Source organism: Ochotona curzoniae, unplaced genomic scaffold (assembly GCF_017591425.1).
Source record: "Ochotona curzoniae isolate NIBS_2020 unplaced genomic scaffold, NIBS_Ocur_1.0 scaffold_2476, whole genome shotgun sequence".
Taxonomy (NCBI): Eukaryota; Metazoa; Chordata; class Mammalia; order Lagomorpha; family Ochotonidae; genus Ochotona; species Ochotona curzoniae.
The window spans coordinates 16,624,796-16,643,715 of record NW_024467095.1 but is presented as its reverse complement, the minus strand read 5'-3'; the positions used below and the strand labels follow the sequence as shown (position 1 = coordinate 16,643,715).

At 43.6% G+C, this 18,920-nt stretch overlaps 1 protein-coding gene across 1 annotated transcript in view; it reads left to right on the top strand.

Moving 5' to 3' along the window:
- The window catches only part of TTC26 (tetratricopeptide repeat domain 26), a 45,130-nt gene that overhangs the window by 1,655 nt on the left and 24,555 nt on the right, over positions 1-18,920 (top strand). The window contains exons 2-9 of the mRNA XM_041002013.1: positions 373-426; positions 6,744-6,977; positions 7,423-7,560; positions 10,095-10,187; positions 11,452-11,566; positions 13,378-13,427; positions 16,950-17,095; positions 18,258-18,429. Of these exons, the coding sequence (XP_040857947.1) occupies positions 6,975-6,977; positions 7,423-7,560; positions 10,095-10,187; positions 11,452-11,566; positions 13,378-13,427; positions 16,950-17,095; positions 18,258-18,429 (717 nt within the window). The 5' untranslated portion in view covers positions 373-426; positions 6,744-6,974. The remainder of the gene's footprint in view (positions 1-372; positions 427-6,743; positions 6,978-7,422; positions 7,561-10,094; positions 10,188-11,451; positions 11,567-13,377; positions 13,428-16,949; positions 17,096-18,257; positions 18,430-18,920) is intronic.

Genomic DNA, 18,920 nt, shown 5'->3' with positions numbered 1-18,920 from the left:
AAGGCAACCTCATACCCTATCCACAAAGAGTATCTATTCTTGTGAGAGCAAGCCTATAGCCAGACAAAAAGGCTCAATATAGTCTGTTAGTCAGCTGCTGTTGTCCATAAGGAACAGAGCTTAGCATTGATCTTTATGGCCAACAAATGACATGGTCAGATATGGACATCTCTGACACCCACACAACAGTGGGAGGGTGGCACTCCTGGCTGACATCAAGTGACCATACCATTTTGTCTTGTTGGCACGGCTTTGTTGGATACTTATTAGTCTTAGCATGTTATAGAAACGATTTCCCACTTCTATATGTCCAATCGACATGCTTCCATCCTAAGCCTTCCTGTGTCTGATTTCCCAATTTCTTTCCTCCAGGTTCCCTACTGAAGGAAATGACCTTGAGCCATTCCATACTAAGAGGATGACCAGGTATACATCTCCAAGCCCCTCTCGTTGGGAAAGCGTCTTCTCACTTTATTGCTTTGTTATATATACACACATATGTGTGTATGTGTGTATATATATATATGTATATATACAGTACTCATATATTTCAAAGATTTGTTTATTTGAAAATCAGAGTTACACAGGGGGTAGAAAGGGAGAGAGAAAGAGAGGGCAAAAGAGAGAAGGAGATTGAGGTCTGTCTCCCATCTACTGAGTCACTCCTCAAATGGCCAGGCCAAAACCAGGGTCTTCATCCGCGCTTCCCACATTGGTGGCAGAGGCCCAAGTCCTTGGGCCATCTTCTGCTGTCTTCCCAGGTACGTTGCATTAGTACGAAGCTGCATTGGAAGCAAAGCAGCCAGGACTCCAACTAGTGCTTACAGCTTGCAAGTATGGCAAGTGACAGCTTAACCAGCTGTGCACAGCAGCAGCCTGAACCTCGAGCTTCTTAATGATGCTGGTGTCCCTCTCACCAGAAATTCCTGCTGATCTTAATGAAGGTGGTTTCTTCAGGCCATCCTATAAGATAAGATCCTCGGCTAGGCATTCAGTCCTCAATAACTATTTCAACATGTCTACTTCTCTGGGACTTCAAATTCATTTTCCTGTGGTCAAACATAATGATTGAGACATTTCAACCTCATTCTCTATGAGCCTTCACTTTCCTAGATTTCAGGGCATCACCTTGGCTTCCATTCTGTATTTGTCGTGTCTGTCCTTGCCACAACACTAAAGCTTGTGTACATCGTGTATGCCCTAAGTCAGTACATTCTCCTGTTTATATTCTTATATACCACTCACTTCACAGAGCAGTTTTCTCACAAAGGGAACATTTAAACTCAACGTGCTTACAGTAAAGAAGTAGAACAATTGAGAACTGACAAGGGAGGAGAAGGGAAAAGGAAACCGGAGAGGTTTTATTTGATCATTCTTGCTTTGTTTGTTGGCTGGTTGGTGTTTTGCTCAAAGACCTAGCCGTAGGAGAAACATTCCTGGAAATCTATCTGGAGAGTGTCCATGGGCCCATTAGTATAATGTCCAGCCCTATGAGTCATTGGAGCCACTGTTTGGAAAGGAAAACAAAACACACAGGTTACCATGAGTCAGCTATGCCAGGTCATAGAAACGAAAGTACACAAACACAAGAAGGTTGAGTCAGGTGGAATGTCCAAAGTCCATGCCAAGCAGGTGTTGCATGGAGTGGAGGGAGGCATTAGGGAAATGGTCAAGTAAACAAGGAAAGACAGAAGTGAGGAGCAGGCACAGGGGATTTCTCTAGCTTGAACCCATGTAACAGCAATATTCCCTTGGAAGCACTGAACTGGGAAGGAATGGGATTGGAGGTAGAGCAAAGGGATTAGCTATAGAGTAGAGAAAAGCCATATCCCTCTTGGAGGGCAAAGAGAGAACCAGAAGCATCCAGCTAAGCCACTCAGCAGAAACCAGGAGATAAGAATGTGGATAATCACTTTGAGCCAGTAAGTAGTTGAAATGTTGAGGATGTTGAGTAAGTAGTCAGGAAGAGAGGAAGGAGTGAGAGAACTGATTAAATGATGAGAGGGGGTGGGCAATTGCAACCTGTCACCAAATGCTACGTGGTTGGACTGTGGTAGGTAATCTCAGACTCCAGTGCATGTCAAGTCAGACTGGGCCTGGCTGGCAAAGACAGAGCCAGCAGCAGGTGCACCTAGGTGGCCTTCCTTGAAGTCTTTTTTTTTTTTCAAGATTTATTCATTTTTATTGGAAAGGCAAAGTTACAGGGAAGGAAAAACAGAAAGTACTCTGTTTTCTAGTTCATTCCCCAAATGGCTACAATGGCCAGAGCCAAGCCAATTTGAAGCTGGGAGCCAGGAGCTTCTTCAGGGTCTCCCATCTGGATGCAGGGTCCCAAAGCTATGGGTCATCCTCCTCTGTTGCTTTCCTAGGTCTTAAGCAGAGAGCTGGATGGGAAGTAGAGCAGTCAGAATACAAATCATTGCCCATGTGGGATTCTGGCACCACCAGGGTGGAGGATTAGCTTGCTGTGCCACAGTGCCAGCCCCATTTCTTGAATTGTATTTCACACAGGATGGACTGCGAAGGAGGCTATTCCCTAAATGCACATACAGAGTGGGTGAGATATGACAGGACCACCAAGCCCCAAGCTCTTAGCATACATTCAGTGCATAAACAGTAGGATAACCAAATATGACACATCCATGCAAATGACTTTATCCATAAAAAGGAACAGCATACTGATATATGTGGCAATATGAATAAGACTTTGAAATCATTTTGGCAAGTGAAGGAAGCCATGAGGGCCTGGCGCAATAGCCTAGTGGCTAAAGGTCTCACCTTGCATGCTCCAGGATCCCTTATGAACACTGGTTCTAATCCCAGTGGCCCCGCTTCCCATCCAGCTCTCTGCTGGTCACCTGGGAAAGCAATCGAGGACAGGCTAAAGCCTTGGGACCATGCACCCACATGGGAGACCCGGAAGAACTCCTGGATCCTGGCTTCAGATAAGCTCAGCTCTGGCTTTTGTAGCCACTTGGGGAATTGAATTAGTGGATGAAATATCTTCCTCTCTGTCTCTTCTCTGTATATTTGACTTTGCAATAAAAATAAATAAATCTTTTTTTTTTTTAATGTCACATGTTGGGGCCTGGGATGGTTCGATTAGCTAATCCTACCCTTGAAAGTGCCAGGATCCCATATGGGCACCAGTTTGTGTCTTGGCTGCTCCACTTCCATCCAAAAACCTGTTTATGGCCTGAGCAGTAGAGGATGACCCAAAGCCTTGGGACCTTACACCCACATGGGAGATCCAGAAGAAGTTCCTGGCTTCAGATCAGCTCAGTTCCTGCAATTGCAGCCATTAAGGGAGTAAATCAGGAGATGGAAGATATTTCTCTTTTTCTTTCTCTTCATAAATCTGATCTGCCTTTCCAATAAAAATAAATAAATCTTTTTTTAGTTGCATGTTGTATGATTCTATTTCTACAAAATTCTCAAACTAGCTGGATCTATTGAGATTAAAAAATAGATTAATGGGATGGGAGGGGCCTGGGACAGTGGTACAATAAGCTAATCTTCCACCTCGTGGTGCCAGCATTCCTCATGGGTGCTAGTTTGTGTTCCAGCTGCTCTGCTTTCCCTCTGACTCTCTGCTTGTAACTTGGAAAAGCAGGTGAAGACGGCCCAAGTCCTTTGGGTCCTGCACTCATGTGGGAGACCTGGAAGCAGCTCCTGACTCCCAGCTTCAAATTGACTCAGTCTATGAACTTAGCGGCCATTTGGGAAGTAAACCAGTAAATAGAAGATCTCTCTCCATCTCTATAAAATCTGCCTTTCAAATGAAAATAAATAAATATTTGTCCAAAACAGAAAACCAATTAAAGACTGATTGCTAATAGGTGTGTATTTTTCAGGAGGGGTGATGAAAATATTTCACATTTGAATAGTGGTAATGTCAGCGAAAATGACTACTCAGAGGTTCTTGTCTTTATTCAAGAAAGAACTCTGACCTGAGACAGAAAGCAGTGGGAAGTGAGGCAGCAAAGCTTAATGAGAGCTTATCTGATAGAACAGGTGGGTGTCTGTGGAAAGAGCTGAGTATCCAACCTGTGCTGAGAACAGTAATAGAAAGGGCATCTGGCAGAGCAGGTGGGCAGCTCAGTACAGGACTGAGAGCGCAGCTTGCCGGCAGCCTGGAGTTTTTGAGGACCTGAGTACAGGTCCCCTGGTTGTCCTTCCCTTTTCCTTCCACTGGGAAACTGTGTGTGTGTGTGTGTGTGTGTGTGTGTGTGTGTGTGTGTGTGTGTGTGTGTGTGTGTTTAAATGTGCAGTTCCTGAAAATCCTCCTGGGACACAATGCTATCTAAGAACCCCACTGATGTGGAGTGGGAGTAAAGGGGTGGGCTTGGACCTACCTAACAGGGTTACTGAGCAGTTACTTAAGATGTAATTGTTAGTCTGCTTCCAGGGTTTGCTTCTTTATTCCACTGTACACACACACACATATATATAAATTCTCATTTTTCTATGGTTGCCAAATTTAATTTTTTTTCCTTAAGGAAAATCAACTCAAGAAAGGAATATCAAGACTTTAACAAGGTTTGTCAGGAACTCGTGATCCTGGGGAAAGACAGGATTGTGATCTTAGCAATTTCTGTGAAGCTGGAGTCAGTGTCACTGGGCCTCAGGACTAAAGTGGAGCTGCGAGACCCCAGCCCGTCAAACTGAGCTCGTAACTGGATTCTCCTTAAGGCAAAGAAAACCTGCTTTGGGAGGATGCAATTTACAAGTCAGAATTCACCTGTGCCAATGTACATGCAATTCCATCATTTTTTAGTAAATTTTCACAGTTGTGCTACCATCATCACAATCTGATTACTTTTTATCATTTCTCAGACATGAGTATGTTTTGGAACTGCCTTTCCAGCTTTTCCTCTTCAGCATGCAACCAGGTTTCATGCACTTATATAATTACATGTTACATACATCATGGATGATTCTTGGAATTGTAGCTAGGAACAACGATTGCTGTAGTACAACCAATGTCCTACTGTTCCCTTCTTAAATCAATTACCATCTGAACAACTTTTGCTTAGATGTAGAGATTTAAAGCAACACCCCCCAACTGCTAGACCATTTCAACTGATTAGACAATTCAACAGGGTTACCATGTTATCAGCATGATCTCCACACAGGGCTCTTCACCATGACTGGAGCCTAAGCCAACTGTGAAGACTTTGTAGTGTTTGTGGGTCTTGCCAACCTGCTGAATTCCCTACCTATACAACTCTGAGTCTGTGTCCACATCCAAAAAGGACTCTTCCCTGGGTCTGGCTTCCTACCAGGTCTGTCAGCAGGTGATAGGTGGGTCATGCAGATGAGCTGGTGTCCATGCAGAGCCCCTCAAGGAGCATGCAAAAAAGCCTGGGTGAGAAGAAAAGGATCCAGGGCTAAAGGTAGGGGCTGCATTTCTGCATGGCCCACCAAGTGCCAAAGATGAGAACTCTGAATTCAAGCCTGATTTCCTTCATGAAGTCAAATTTCATGGTAGGAGGAGAAGATGTTGTATACGATAGTTACCGAGGCTTAGAATTTTCCAATATTGAGACTCGTGATATGTAGATCTCTGCATGATTTCCTGTATAAAGTATCCAGAATACGTAAATCCAAAGAGATAGAGATTGTTGGTTACCAGAGGCTGGGGAAAGAAGGGACCAATGAATGACTTCTAGTGGGTATGGGTTCTCTCGGAGATGATGAGAATTTTCTGGACTTCCACAATAGTAGTGGGTGCACAACACTGTGGCCAGACCAAGCGCTACTGAACTGTACACTTCAAAAGGCCGAGGTTGATGGTTATTGAGTTAACTAGGCTATCACACACACAAAATCTGTTGGGGAAAAAAAAAGGAGCTAAGATTGGTTTGCTTTAAATTCAAGCAAGAGTAGGATTATTTTTAACATTTGGAATCAAAAGAATGGCAAGTACATTGCTGAATTTGTGCATCTGTGTATGTGTGCCTATGTCTCTGTTATCAACATTTATGTAGACAGAAATCCAAAATCATGTATCAGTGAATTAGGCTAGGTAGTAATTCATTTCCTCTGCAGTAAACCAATATTTACTGAATGTGGGCTGGGGGGTGAGTAGGGTGGGGACTCCCAGGTGATGAATAAGCAAGAGAATGGAAAGGAATCACGCAATCATGTGAACCTCCCTTGCATCAGCTGTGTCCTTAAGACTCCAAACTCAACTAGTTACTCAGGGCGGTTTATCTTATGCTCCAGCTACGTCATCATGACTTCACACACAATTGAAGGAACTATTTCACTTCCCTCCCGAGCTGCTAGTTAACTAAAAGAATGTTACTTTGTGATTGTTGATTCTGAGGGGCTGACAGCATGTTCAGCGTAACATTCCAGGATTGCACGGTTTTAAAGGTTTTGCGATTGTGTTAAGTGGGAGTAGGAGTGAGGTGAATAAATTAGGTCATCCAAGCCACATTTACCATAGCTCCTGTGTGCAGGAGTACCTGTAAAACCTGCATTTTAGTACACTCCAATATTCAATACCGACTCCCTCGGAACAGCAGAAAGTTTCTTTTAAATTTCCCACATGAGCGGGAGGCTGCAACGCACTGTTAGTAGAAGACGCCAGCAGGTTGCTATGGAACCCACCACAGTCCAAAACGGAAGTCACCTTTGAAAATCACTTCCCCCTAAAACCTGCGTCTGAAAAACAACACCACTTTAAATTGTTTATTCCTAAAATACATTCATACGAAAATCAGTTTTGCTTTTAGCACGGAAAAAGCAGCTCTACTTCGGGAAGAGTAACATCCAGTCTTACTGCAGCGGCAAGAGCAACGGAACCATAAATAGAGCGCATTGGTATTCCAGCGGTCTCTTCTCCCGGACGGACCAGCCTCGCGGGGTTGCCGTGGAGACCGAGCGAGCTGTGTGGATGCGGCGGCGCGCTAACGCGCGGCCTTTGCCTGCTGTCTGCAAAGGGGGCTCGCAGGACCAACACCAAGATGGTTAGTGGCTTCGAAACGTGTGAGAGAACGTTGAGTAGGTCCTGAGACTGCAGATGACCGGTCCCAGCTCCCAGCTGGGTAACCTGGCCGTGTCAGCACTGAATGATCCTCCTGCCTTCCCCGGGCTCCCATGGGGAGCAGGGATGCTGCTGTTTTTGCTTGGATGCTTTCTTCCGTCTTTGATCTCCCTTTCCACACACTGGAGCTGTGTGGTTTCCAAGGCAGGGAGTGGGGAGGCTGAGATGGCTGCAGGAAAGCATCCGCGAAGTTGAGAATAGCTGTTTGGTACAGGAGGATGCTCCTTTTACCAAAAGAGTTTGCAAAGGGTTTTCTGGTGTTCCTTGTTCAGGCTTTGATTTCTAAATCCTGGAGTTGGCTGGCCCTCTGCCTTATTTAAAGCTGACCATCGGAGCTGGGTCATAGGGCTGTCTCTTTTCTTCCACAGATGCTTTCCAGAGCCAAGCCTGCGGTAGGCGGGGACCTACCGCACACCGACAAAAGGAGAAAGAAAGGCCGGAAGATCCCCAAACTGGAGGAGCTGCTTTCACAGAGAGATTTCACTGGCGCTATTACCCTGTTGGAGGTAATATCCAGAAACGCTTGCGAATACCTGATTGGGGGTGGGTGGATGCTGGGGTGGATGCTGGTGAGTTCACTCTGGGGCTTCTTCAGGGGATCGCCCGGAAGTTTCATCAGCTGGGGTCTGAATGACCTACCTACCTGATTAAAGATGAATTGGAACTGGAGCGTTGTGGTGCTAAGCCGCAGGTTGAAACACCTGCATCCCACAAGAGCAACTCGAGTTCTCTGCCTCTGCTTCCTACCCTATTAATGCCTGTGAGGCAGTTTATCAGGACCCAGTACTTGTATTCCAGCCATTCAAATGAGAAGCCCAGATGGAGTTCCAGGCCCCTGACAACAGCTCCTGGCTATTGCTGACATTTGGGGGAGTGAACCAACGAGTGGAGAATACCTTTCTCTTTCTATGGTTTTCCCTCTCTGTCACTCTGCATTTCAGATGGATAGATGGATACAACTTATTTAAAAAGTGTTTGTTTATTTTACTTGAAAGGCACATACACAGAGAGAAGGAGAAACACAGAGAATCAGTCGTCAAATGACTGTAACGGTCTGAGCACAGCTGATGCAAAGCCAGGAGCCAAGAGCAGGGACTTCCTCAGGTCTCCTTATTGTGCAGGTACTGGGGAGCAAGGACTTGAGCCATCCTTCTGCTGCTCTTCCTGGCCACAAGCAGAAGTGGCATGGTAAGTGGAGGAGCTGGGATAGGAACCAGTGCAGTATTGGATGCTGGTGCCAGCAGGTAGAGAATTAACTTGAGAACCAACATCTGGCCCCCTAATAAAGCTTTTTAAAGAGGGAGCTAGAAAATAAATTTTAGGGCCAGCACAGTGGCCTAGTGGCTAAAGTCCTCTCCTCGAATGTGCCGGGATCCCATATGGGCACTGGTTCTATTCCCAACAGCCCTGCTTCCCATCCAGTTCTCTTCTTGTGGCCTGGGAAAGCGGTTGAGGACAGCCCAAAGCCTTGGGATCCTGCACCCGCATGGGAGACCCAGAAGAAACTCCTGGCTCCTGGCTTCAGATTGGTGCAGCTCCGGCCATTGCAGTCAATTGGGAGTCTCAGTCTTTTCCTCCAAAGTAGGAATTTTTTCTTTCATTGGCTTATGAATTCATAAACATTTATTTACAGTGAATATAGGTGAGGCTAATCTTCTCCACATTCTTAAATGTTATTCCTAAGAATGACATTCTTAACATTCTTAAGAATGTTCTAACATTCTTAAATGTTAAAGGCAGACTTTAGGAATACAAGGATGATTTAATGGCTTGTCCTCAGTGCAAGGCTATAGCCTACTAATAAATGTATGTATGCTAATAGGACAGGATAGAAATGCGAGGTTGAATGCAGTGGAGCGTGGAATGTGAGAAGGTGGGCTTGGAGTCAGGCATTGCTTCAAGTCCCTGCTACCAACTGCTGTGGTTGTTTGGCTTTGAGTTCACTGCGCCTCTTCTCAAACTTTCAGCCATTTGGCTTTAAGTTGTACACATAATTCTTTTGTTCCTTATATTTCACCCAGAAGTGTTAAACAACCCAAATACTTTATGGAGAATGGTATCAGAAAATACAGAAAATCAGTGTGAAATATTTGAAAATATAAGTTTCTATAACTAGGGACACTTCTATCCCTTATCAGAGTTATCAGAATACTTGGTTCTAGCTACTACTTTGTTTTTAAGATTTATTTATTTATGTGAAAGAGTTACACAGAGAGAGGAAGAGGTAGGGAAAGGGAGGGCTCTTCCATCTGCCAGTTATGCCAGGGTTTCCCACACGGGTACAGGAACCCACCTGGGCTATCTTCTGCTGCTTTCCCAGGCCGTTAACAGAGAGCTATAGCAGAGCATCTGGGCCACAAATTGGTGCCAATGTGGGATGCCAGATATTTTGCTTATTATCCAACTGCCTACTAATGTGCCTGGGAAAACGACAGAGGATGATTCAAGTACTTGGGCCACTGCCCAACCCCTGGCTGTTGCAGCTATTAAGAAAGTAATCCCTTCAGAACAATAGCATCACTAACAAAGAGTCAGTCCTAATAATAAAAGCAGAGTACACAGTCAGCTCAAAAAAAAAAAAAAAAAAGGTAATCCAATTGATGGATGCTCTCTATCTGCTTTCTCTGTAAGTCTGCCTTTCAAATAAGTAAGAAACTCCTTAAATAATGCATGTATATAAAGGTAATTGATGCCAGAAGCCAGATGCCTTCTGTAGATCTCCCACCGTCCTCTGCTGCTTTCCCAGGCTATCGGCAGGGATTTGGATGGGAAGTGGAGGAGCTGGAACATGAACTAGCACCTATACGGGATGCCATTGCTTGAAGGTGGAGGATCAGCTAGTTGAGCCATTGCACTGGCCCCTTCCTGAGTTCTATAGGAATAGATTTACTCAGGATGGACACTCTGTGCCCACACTGTATGCCATCTTGCTTTTAGATTGCCAGTCAGGCATCATAACAACATAATCTTTAACTGAGAGCTTTCTATTGACATTTTTAATTGTTTTTTTTTTTTTTTTGCATGAACTTTCCACCTGAAGTTTAAACGTCACGTTGGAGAACAAGAAGAGGATACTAACTTGTGGATTGGATACTGTGCTTTTCACCTTGGTGACTACAAGCGCGCTTTAGAGGTTGGTGTGGGGGTACATTTCTAATGGAGTGTGTTTGAAATGTTGTTAAACTCTGTGTTAAAATAGCACATATTCACGGTAAAATTCAAGCAGTGCAGGAGGAAACAAATGATAAAAAAAACCACCCTGTCTTCCTTAATCCTATTTCTGTGTTATAGAGGCAATTTTTTTTTTATGTATTTCTTTGGCAGTTTTCTATGTATGTATGTTCCAGCAAATGTACATTTATCTTAATTTTTACTTTTGTGTATATTCTGAGATTTTACAGTATAATATTTAATATTATGTTAATATTAATATATAAGCAAGTCTTCAGAAAATAAATAAGACCTTTTAGTTAAAACTTCTATGACTCTTTTCTTAACATAATTTTACTTGTATTCTTCTTGATAAATTTTTTACACATAAGAAAGATATATTGTCATTATATCGTTGCAAATATAGTTACTTTAGAAATTGTTTTTCTTGGTCATTATAAACCTTTCATATCTACAGGATTATAGGATTATATATATATTTTTTTTCAGACATTATATCAAATAAATTTTAATTCAAAAATAAAATTACTGAAACATTTTCCACATATTCTTAATCCCAAAATAAAATCTAAGGGAATCTGAAGAATCTACAGTACCAATTCAAGGGCAGGGAATGAAGTGATAAAGTGAAGAACAGAATTGATAAAGGAAAAGGAAAGATATGAAAACGACAGAACAGTAGCTGGTTGTGTTTGTGAAGGCTATAGTAGGAAAGAAAGAATAATCCAAATGTAATAAGAGGACCAAGGCATCCGGGACGGAGTAATTAAAAAGTAAGAGTGGATGGGAGATGTCACTGACAGAGTGTAACCTCAGAAGTGTCCTCGGTGAACAAAAAAAAAGCCAATTCCAAATGAACAAAGACAGAGTATTAGGATGAAGTGAAATGAGTAGGGTATTAAAGTTATCAGATTTTAAGTAACTGATGCAATGTGTTTCTTACAGGGTATTTTTATTTTTAGTTAGCAAAAGTAAAATAGCTCAGTTGCTTTTTCTGTTTTTAGGTCAAAGGCAGAGTAGAGGTGGAGGTACAAATATAGGACTTAATGGACAATGGCCCTGCATGGGTCGAATTGAAGTTCAGCCTCTGTATTTAATCCTTGCAGGAGCATGAGGATTCCCTAAATATAAAGTTCCCCAGTCTCAACCAGAATCCTGTCATTGTTGAAGAAAACCCCTTGATCTTTTTCTTTTGAAATAAGATTGCTGCTTAATATGTATTTCAGGAATATGAAAATGCAACAAAAGAAGAAAATTGCAATGCTGACGTCTGGGTGAACTTAGCCTGCACCTACTTCTTTCTTGGAATGTACAAGCAAGCTGAAGAAGCTGGATTTAAAGGTAGAGTGAACTCTTCGTAAAGCTGATATTCTTCTGGCAGTAAAAGTCACTTTGGCGATTTTAAAATTTATTTCATTTCTTTTCTTTTTTCCTTCAAGATTTATTTATGAAGCAGATTTTCAGGGCCTGGCACAATGGCTCAATTGGCTAATCCTCCCCTTTCAAGCACCAGGATCCCATATGGGTGCTGGTTCATGTCCCTGCTGTTCTTTTTCCCATTCAGCTCCCTGCTTTTGGCCTGGGAAAGCAGCAGAAGAAGATGGTCCAAAGCCTTGGGATGCTCCACCTTCGCAGGAGAAGCAGAAGAAACTCCAGTCTGCTGGCTTCCGGTCAGCTCAGCCTTTGGGGCCTTGTGGGGAATGAACCAGAGATGGAAGATCTTTCTCTGTGTGTCCTTCTCTCTGTAAATCTGCCTTTCCAAGAAAAATAAGTAAATATTTAAAAGGAGAAGAAGAAAAGCAGATTTTCAGAGAGAGTAGGAGAGACAGAGATATCTTCCATTTGCTGGTTCACTCTTCCAGAGCCCATCTGAAGCCAGAAGCGTGGAGCTTTTTCCCACGTCAGAGAAGTGACCCAAGGACTTGAGCCATCTTTCACTTATTTCTGAGGTGCATTAGCAGGGAGCTGGAGTGGAAGTTGAACAGCTGGTACCTACAGGGGATGCCAGTGCTGCAGATAGAGACTTAGCCTACTTAGCTATGGTGCTGCCTCCTCCTTTTTTTTTATTGGGGAAAAAAACAACTGGCATTACAAAGCTAAAACAAAACCTTTACTCGGGGCCAGCATTGTGATGTGGCTGATTAAGCTGCTGCCTGCAACACCAGTGTCCCATTGGTGCATCAATTCAGGTCCTGGCTCCTCCTATTTCTATCCAGCTCCTGGCTGTGCTTGAAAAAGCAGCAAAAGGTGGTCCAGGTACTTGGACCCCTGCCACCTGTGTAGGAGACCAGATGAAGTTCCAGGCCCCTGGCTTTAGCTCTGGCTCAGTTGCAGCCATTTGGAAAGTGAATCGGTGGATGGAAGATGTTTCTCTCTCTGTTTCTGTAACTCTGCCTTTTTTCAAACAAATAAATGAACTCTTAAAAAAAAATGTTAACCTTTTTTGCTTCGATACCTGTTTCCATGTGACACATTATTATGTTGGAAGACCTGTGGAACAGACTCGAATTAGTCATCTCTCACTATGCTTAGATGAATGACTCTAGTACGCACACTGATAGCAAAATCCACAAATGCTGAAGTCGTATGTCATCTCTGGAATACTTGAAATACCTGATACGGTATACATGCTGTGCCATTGGGTGTTAGCGTGGTGTTTGCAGAGTGATCGCAAGAGCAATGCCCAGTTGGATTCTCTGACGCGGTGCCCACACTTACAGAGGCTCACTGAGTGCCGGTGTAATTGGGGCAGAGGAAACTTCAGAAGGGATTAACAAAGAATACAGGGATGGCGAGCTGAATGAGAATAGATTCGCACACACTGATAAAACCTTAACTGCCTACCAGGAGCGTTTGGTTTAGTTTTTGGACAACACAGAATTGGACCGTACGCGTGGAGTGCTGTGCTAAGGGTTGTAAAGTAGAATCGGGTAGAGCAAGTGGTAGGGAAAAACAGATTTTCGGAACATTTATTTCTCTCTGGTTCTTGATGTTGCTGTTGCTGCTACCGGGAGGTTAGACTCAACATAGCAGAACCATTTCAGGGTCACGTAGGCAAAGATTGTGTCTTAGTCACCTAAGTCTCATTTTATTCATTCAAGGGAAAAATGCCATAGACTGCTTTTAATAAGCATATTGGGTTTGGTTTTCAGCTCCAAAAAGCCGACTCCAAAATCGTCTGCTCTTCCATTTGGCTCACAAGGTATTTATATCCTCATTTTACAGTTATGGGTTTTTTTTTTTTTTCAAAAATGTGGTGTTTCTTCATTCTTGTTACAAACAAAAAGTGAGACAATTAACTAGGAAGGGTTAACAGTGCTTCTGTGACAGGTGGAATACGGGTGTTAGTGTTGTAAGATTCTCTTATCAATGTTCTTTACCCTCTTAATTTCTTCAGAAATGTTAAGTTTTACTTCTACTCTAGAAGCAATGTAAGGTTGGTTTGAGTGGCAGTGTTGTGGTGCTGCTAGTTAAGGCGCTGCCTGCTGTGCTGTCAATATCCCATAGGAGTGCTGACTCGTGTCCGGGCTGCTGCTCTTTCAGACCACCTCCCTCTCATATGCGTAAGACAGGTCCTCTGGCCCATAATCCATGCAGGAGATCCAGACTGATTTTGTATATATGAATAGCTAGTCCCAAGCATCTACCTGTGTTTCCTTTAAGGATCATTTTTAATATATACACATTTATATGTTTCTTTGTTTGGCAAAATAAAACCCTTGCTAAATATACAATTTTATATTATGCCACCCCCTTTTTTTCACTTACCCTTATACTGTGAACATATTTCTGAGGTACTAGATAGGCTTCAAAATTACGATTTTTTAAAAAAAAATGGTCTCACTACATTTGTATGTGCCATAATTTATTTCACATTTTCTGGTTATTTAACTTTTGGGTTGTTTCTAATTTTTATTTGTGAAAGTGTCATTCTGAATGTCTCCGGAATAGGCTTAATGAGTTGGTGTTACAAACTGTGAACACGAAGAGCTTTATTTTTGAGAAAGGATTGATTTATTTATTTGAAATAGTTTTATTTCTAAAACTGTTTCTTTGGTTGAGAGGGATGCGCACCCCTGTGGTCCCTGATTAGGGCGGGGGAGTCAAGGCACAGAGGAAGGAGGGTGGGACAGATGTCTCAGTTCTCTTTTTTCTCCTGTGCCCCATGTGGGGGAAAGGTAAGAGGCTGCTCCTTGCTGTCAAACTACATCAGCATCCAGGGATGAGGGATGCTCACTCGATGACGCCTTAGAGACCCCATGTGGGGAAGAATGTTCCGAGGGTGTTACTTGAGCGGATTTGATAGTGCTGAGGTGTTGGTTTCATTGCTCCAGGGTTGAGGAAAACCTTGCAAGGTCTGTTAGTTGACCAAGTCCACCTGAGTACCTCCACAGACCCAGGAATGTGCTGCAAAGCTTGGTCACAGAATTGTCCAGCCTGCTGTGCTTTTCATCCTCTGACAAGGCACTTGATGTCCTCTGCTGGCTTAGACGAGCTGGCTGTCATGTCCTTCGTGTGCATCTGTGTATGCTTTTCCGCTACATGGGCATCAGCAACTGAGGAGGCCCAGACTCAACACGTGTATTCCAAGATCGAACCACATGTCTTGTGATTTTCCCTGTGGCCAGGATTTGAGTTCAGTGGTCTAGATCGAGCGTCCCACAAGAAACCTTGCCTGGGATAACCTCTTGTTTATACCAGCTAGTGCCAGGTCAGGTTTTTTCAGTCATCTGCACCAGCCAGTGCACATACTGATAAATGCAGCTGCCTAGTCAGTTCCTCCTCCAGCCCCATCTCATGCAAACTGATGGATTTGTGGGTTAACCCAGCCTAGCCCACCACAGGCCTGGTCTTCACACACATCAGAGGTGTCTAAGCTTAGTTGGGGCGATTCCGCATAATGCCCACCAGACCAGCCCTAGCTGGTTTTTGCATGTGTCTGCATGTGCTGCAGTTTAGCCTGGTCCATCCTGCATCCTACCCAGCTGTTGTGCATAACCGTGTGTATTGTGGCTTAGCTCATTCCATCCTACCTCTAACCTGGCCCAGATGTATCCCAGTGGGCACTGCTGTCTTGTCCAGCCTGGTATGTCACCAACCCTAGCTCTCATGCTCCCCAGCTAGGCCTACAGCCTAACATGGGAGTTCCCACAGTTCCTCTACCAGGCTTGCTCCAAGCCCCAGATTCTGTGCTTGCCCCCAGCTCCCACGAGAGTTGGCGAGTGGGCCTGGCATAGTAGCCTACCAGCTAAAGTCCTCATCTTGCATACACCAGAATCCCACATGGTGCCAGTTCTAATCCCAGTGGCCCGATTTCTCATCCAGCTTCCTGATTGTGGTCTGGGAAAGCTGTCCAGGATGGCCCAAGGCCTTGGGACCCTGCACCTGCATGGGAGACCTGGAGGAAGTTCCTGGTTTCTGGCTTTGGATAGACTCACCTCTGGCTGTTGTGGCCACTTGGGGAGAGAATCAGCAGGTGGAAGATCTTCTTCTCTGCCTCTCCTCTTCTCTGTATATCTGGCTTTCCAATAAAAAAAAAAATAATAAATAAGCAAATCTTCAAACAAACAAACAAAATAGAGTTGGTAAGTTCTATTGTCCAGCCTGGCTTGGTTAGCCACCACCTCTAATTCTCATGCAAACCAGTGGGTGCTACACTCCCACAGAAGCTATTCCCCTATAGAATTTGCCCCCAGCTAATCAAAATGTAAACAGATAAGAAAGTTAGAGCTGGGCCAGTGCTGTGTGTAGTGAGTTACACTGCCACCTGTAATGCTGGCGTCTTATTTGGGTGCTACTTCAAGTCGCAGCTACTCCACTTCCAATCCAGATCCTTGCTAATGTGCCTGGGAAAGCAATGAAGAATGACCCAAGTGCTTGGGGCCCTGTACCTGTGTGGCAGACCAGGAAGAGGCTCTAGGCTTCTGGCTACGACCCGGTGCAGCCCTAGTCATTGTGGTCATCTGTGGAGAGATCCAGCAGATGGAAGACCTCACTCTGTTTCTCCAACTCTCTCTGTAACTCTTTTTTTTTTAATATATAAATAAAGGACATCTTTTTTAAAAAGAAAATAGAATCAATAGAAACCTTTCCAAGGTTGACTTGGAGGCTTGTCATTGAGAAAAAAAAATTCAAGTAGATCATAAAAATTGTCTGAAGTATCAGAGAGCAGATTGGAAGTTAGCTTCTGAATGTACTGCTTTCTGTAAATAGTCTCTAAGAAATATTTTAAGTTGATAAACTGCTCTCTTACCAGGCAGAAGTGAGCATTTCACAAATCAAAGATTACTGTTAAAAATACACCTGCCCTGCCTCACATATAAACCGCACGCAGCTGTTATTTATGGTTAAAATTTAAGAAAATAAGCATAGAAGGTAGAAAATTTCAAAAGGTAAGAGGAAAGAGACATAGAAAATAAAGAGAGAGGAAAGTAAATTAAAAAAAAACCAAAAAACAGAAGCAAGAAAGCCAGGGAAGGATCAAGTAGTTAGCGTGAGCCCAACTTCAAAGCTTTCCATGGTCAAGGCTGTCCCCGCAGAGGCTATTTGCAGCCTGTGCCTGAAGGAGAGACCAAAGAGAACGGAACCTGAGGAAGATGGGGCGAGGTTAGGGCACGCTAGCTGAAGGAGAAACGAGGGTTGAAATCCCATCACCTGTGGGTGACTTATCTCATTGCACACTGAGATGAATCTTTCCATGACTTTTCCTCTGTCACAATTTTAGTTTAATGATGAGAAAAAATTGATGAACTTTCATCAGAATCTTCAAGACATCACCGAAGATCAACTCAGTTTGGCCTCCATCCACTATATGCGCTCTCATTACCAGGAAGCTATTGATATATATAAGCGGATACTACTAGACAACAGGTCTGTCTCCTTTGATGCCGATTTGAGTGTCTTTCATTTTGTTAGTTTCTTCTGTAACTTGTTTGACAATGTAGTATCCTTTGAATCTAATACCACAGTGTATTCAAATCTGTTTAGATGATAATATGTTTTTTCTTTCTTTTTGTTGTTATCATTCTTCCAAGGGGCATTCTTAGACAATTTCCTCCCTAACTTTTTTCTTCCCGTAGAATTTTTGTAAATACATATATATGTATGTACGTATATATAAAATATATCTATATATCTGTTTATGTCCTATATCTGTGCTTTATATGTATGTAAAAAGATTGATTTTTCTCACTTCTGCATAAGAATCAATTTTCTCCCCTGTTGAAAAGATATGATCTACGGGCCCGATGCAATGGCCTAGCAGCGCAAGTCCTCGCCTTGCACGCGCTGGGATCCCATATAGGTGACAGTTCTAATCACGGTGGTTCCACTTCCCATCCAGCTCCCTACTTGTGGCCTGGGAAAGCAGTCCAGGATAGCCCAAATCCTTGGGACCTTGCATCCACGTGGGAGACCTGGAGGAGGTTCCTGGCTCCTGGCTTCAGATTGGCACAGCACTGGTTGTTGCGGCCACTTGGGGAGTAAATCATCGGATGGAGAATCTTCCTCTCTGTCTCTCCTCCCCTCTGTATATCTGACTTTGTAATAAAAATAAATCTTTAAAAACAAGAAAAAAAGCTATGATATAAATATAGCAAAATGCGGATCACAGTTATATTGTAGGTGCTGACCAAATTAGGAACAAAGCATTCCAAAGAAGTATCGCCCAGCACATCACTGGGTAGCCGTCTCTCCTCCCTCATCCCCAAAAGCCTTCCTTCTTCAGTTCTCTTCCTTATCTTCCTGTTCATTCCCAGTCGCGAAGGCAGCCTGCCCGTCTCCATCCTCTGGGTGTTGTGTGCTTATCTGCATTTAGGTTCAATTGTAGCATGTGATTTTCAAGCAGGAAATCTTATCCTTCCTTTTCCAATTATCATCCATAACTCAAACCAAAATGCCCAAATATCGTAGCACAGAAAGAATAACACCTGTGCTTGCTTTCTTCGCGAAGCAAATACAGGAACGTTGGCCTTGTTGTACAGATGTCACTTGCGGTAGACCAAGTGTTCACCCTCAGTCCTTTCATCTGCAGGGAATACCTCGCCCTCAATGTTTACGTGGCCCTCTGCTACTACAAGTTGGATTACTACGATGTATCCCAAGAGGTGCTGGCTGTTTACCTGCAGCAGATTCCCGACAGTACCATCGCGCTCAACCTGAAGGCCTGTAATCATTTCCGCCTGTACAACGGCAAAGCCGCTGAGGTAGGGCGGGGAGTGTGCTTTATAGTTTACTCGATTCCAATCTGAACTGCTTTATACTGGCTGGGTTACTCATGAAACTCTACATTACCTGTGCATCTCAACTGATATCCCTTTGTCATTGCCAGTGTGATGCTCCAAGAATCTAATTGTGTGAATATTTATATTTAGCAGATATTCTATGAAAAAACACATTAGCTTCCAGATTCCCTGTATTATGGCTAGTATAGCATACATGGTTTACCTAAATGTCATACATCAATTTTAGTACATTGAAAATGAAATGCTTCAATTTGGGCCCGGTGGCATGGCCTAGCAGCTAACGTCCTCGTCTTGAACGTGCCAGAATCCCATATGGGTGCTGGTTCTAATCCTGGCAGCTCCACTTCCCTCCTACCTCCCTGCTTGTGACCTGGGAAAGCAGTCGAGGACAGCCCAAAACCTTAGGACTCTGCACCCATGTGAGAGACCTGGAAGAAGTTCCTGGCTCCTGG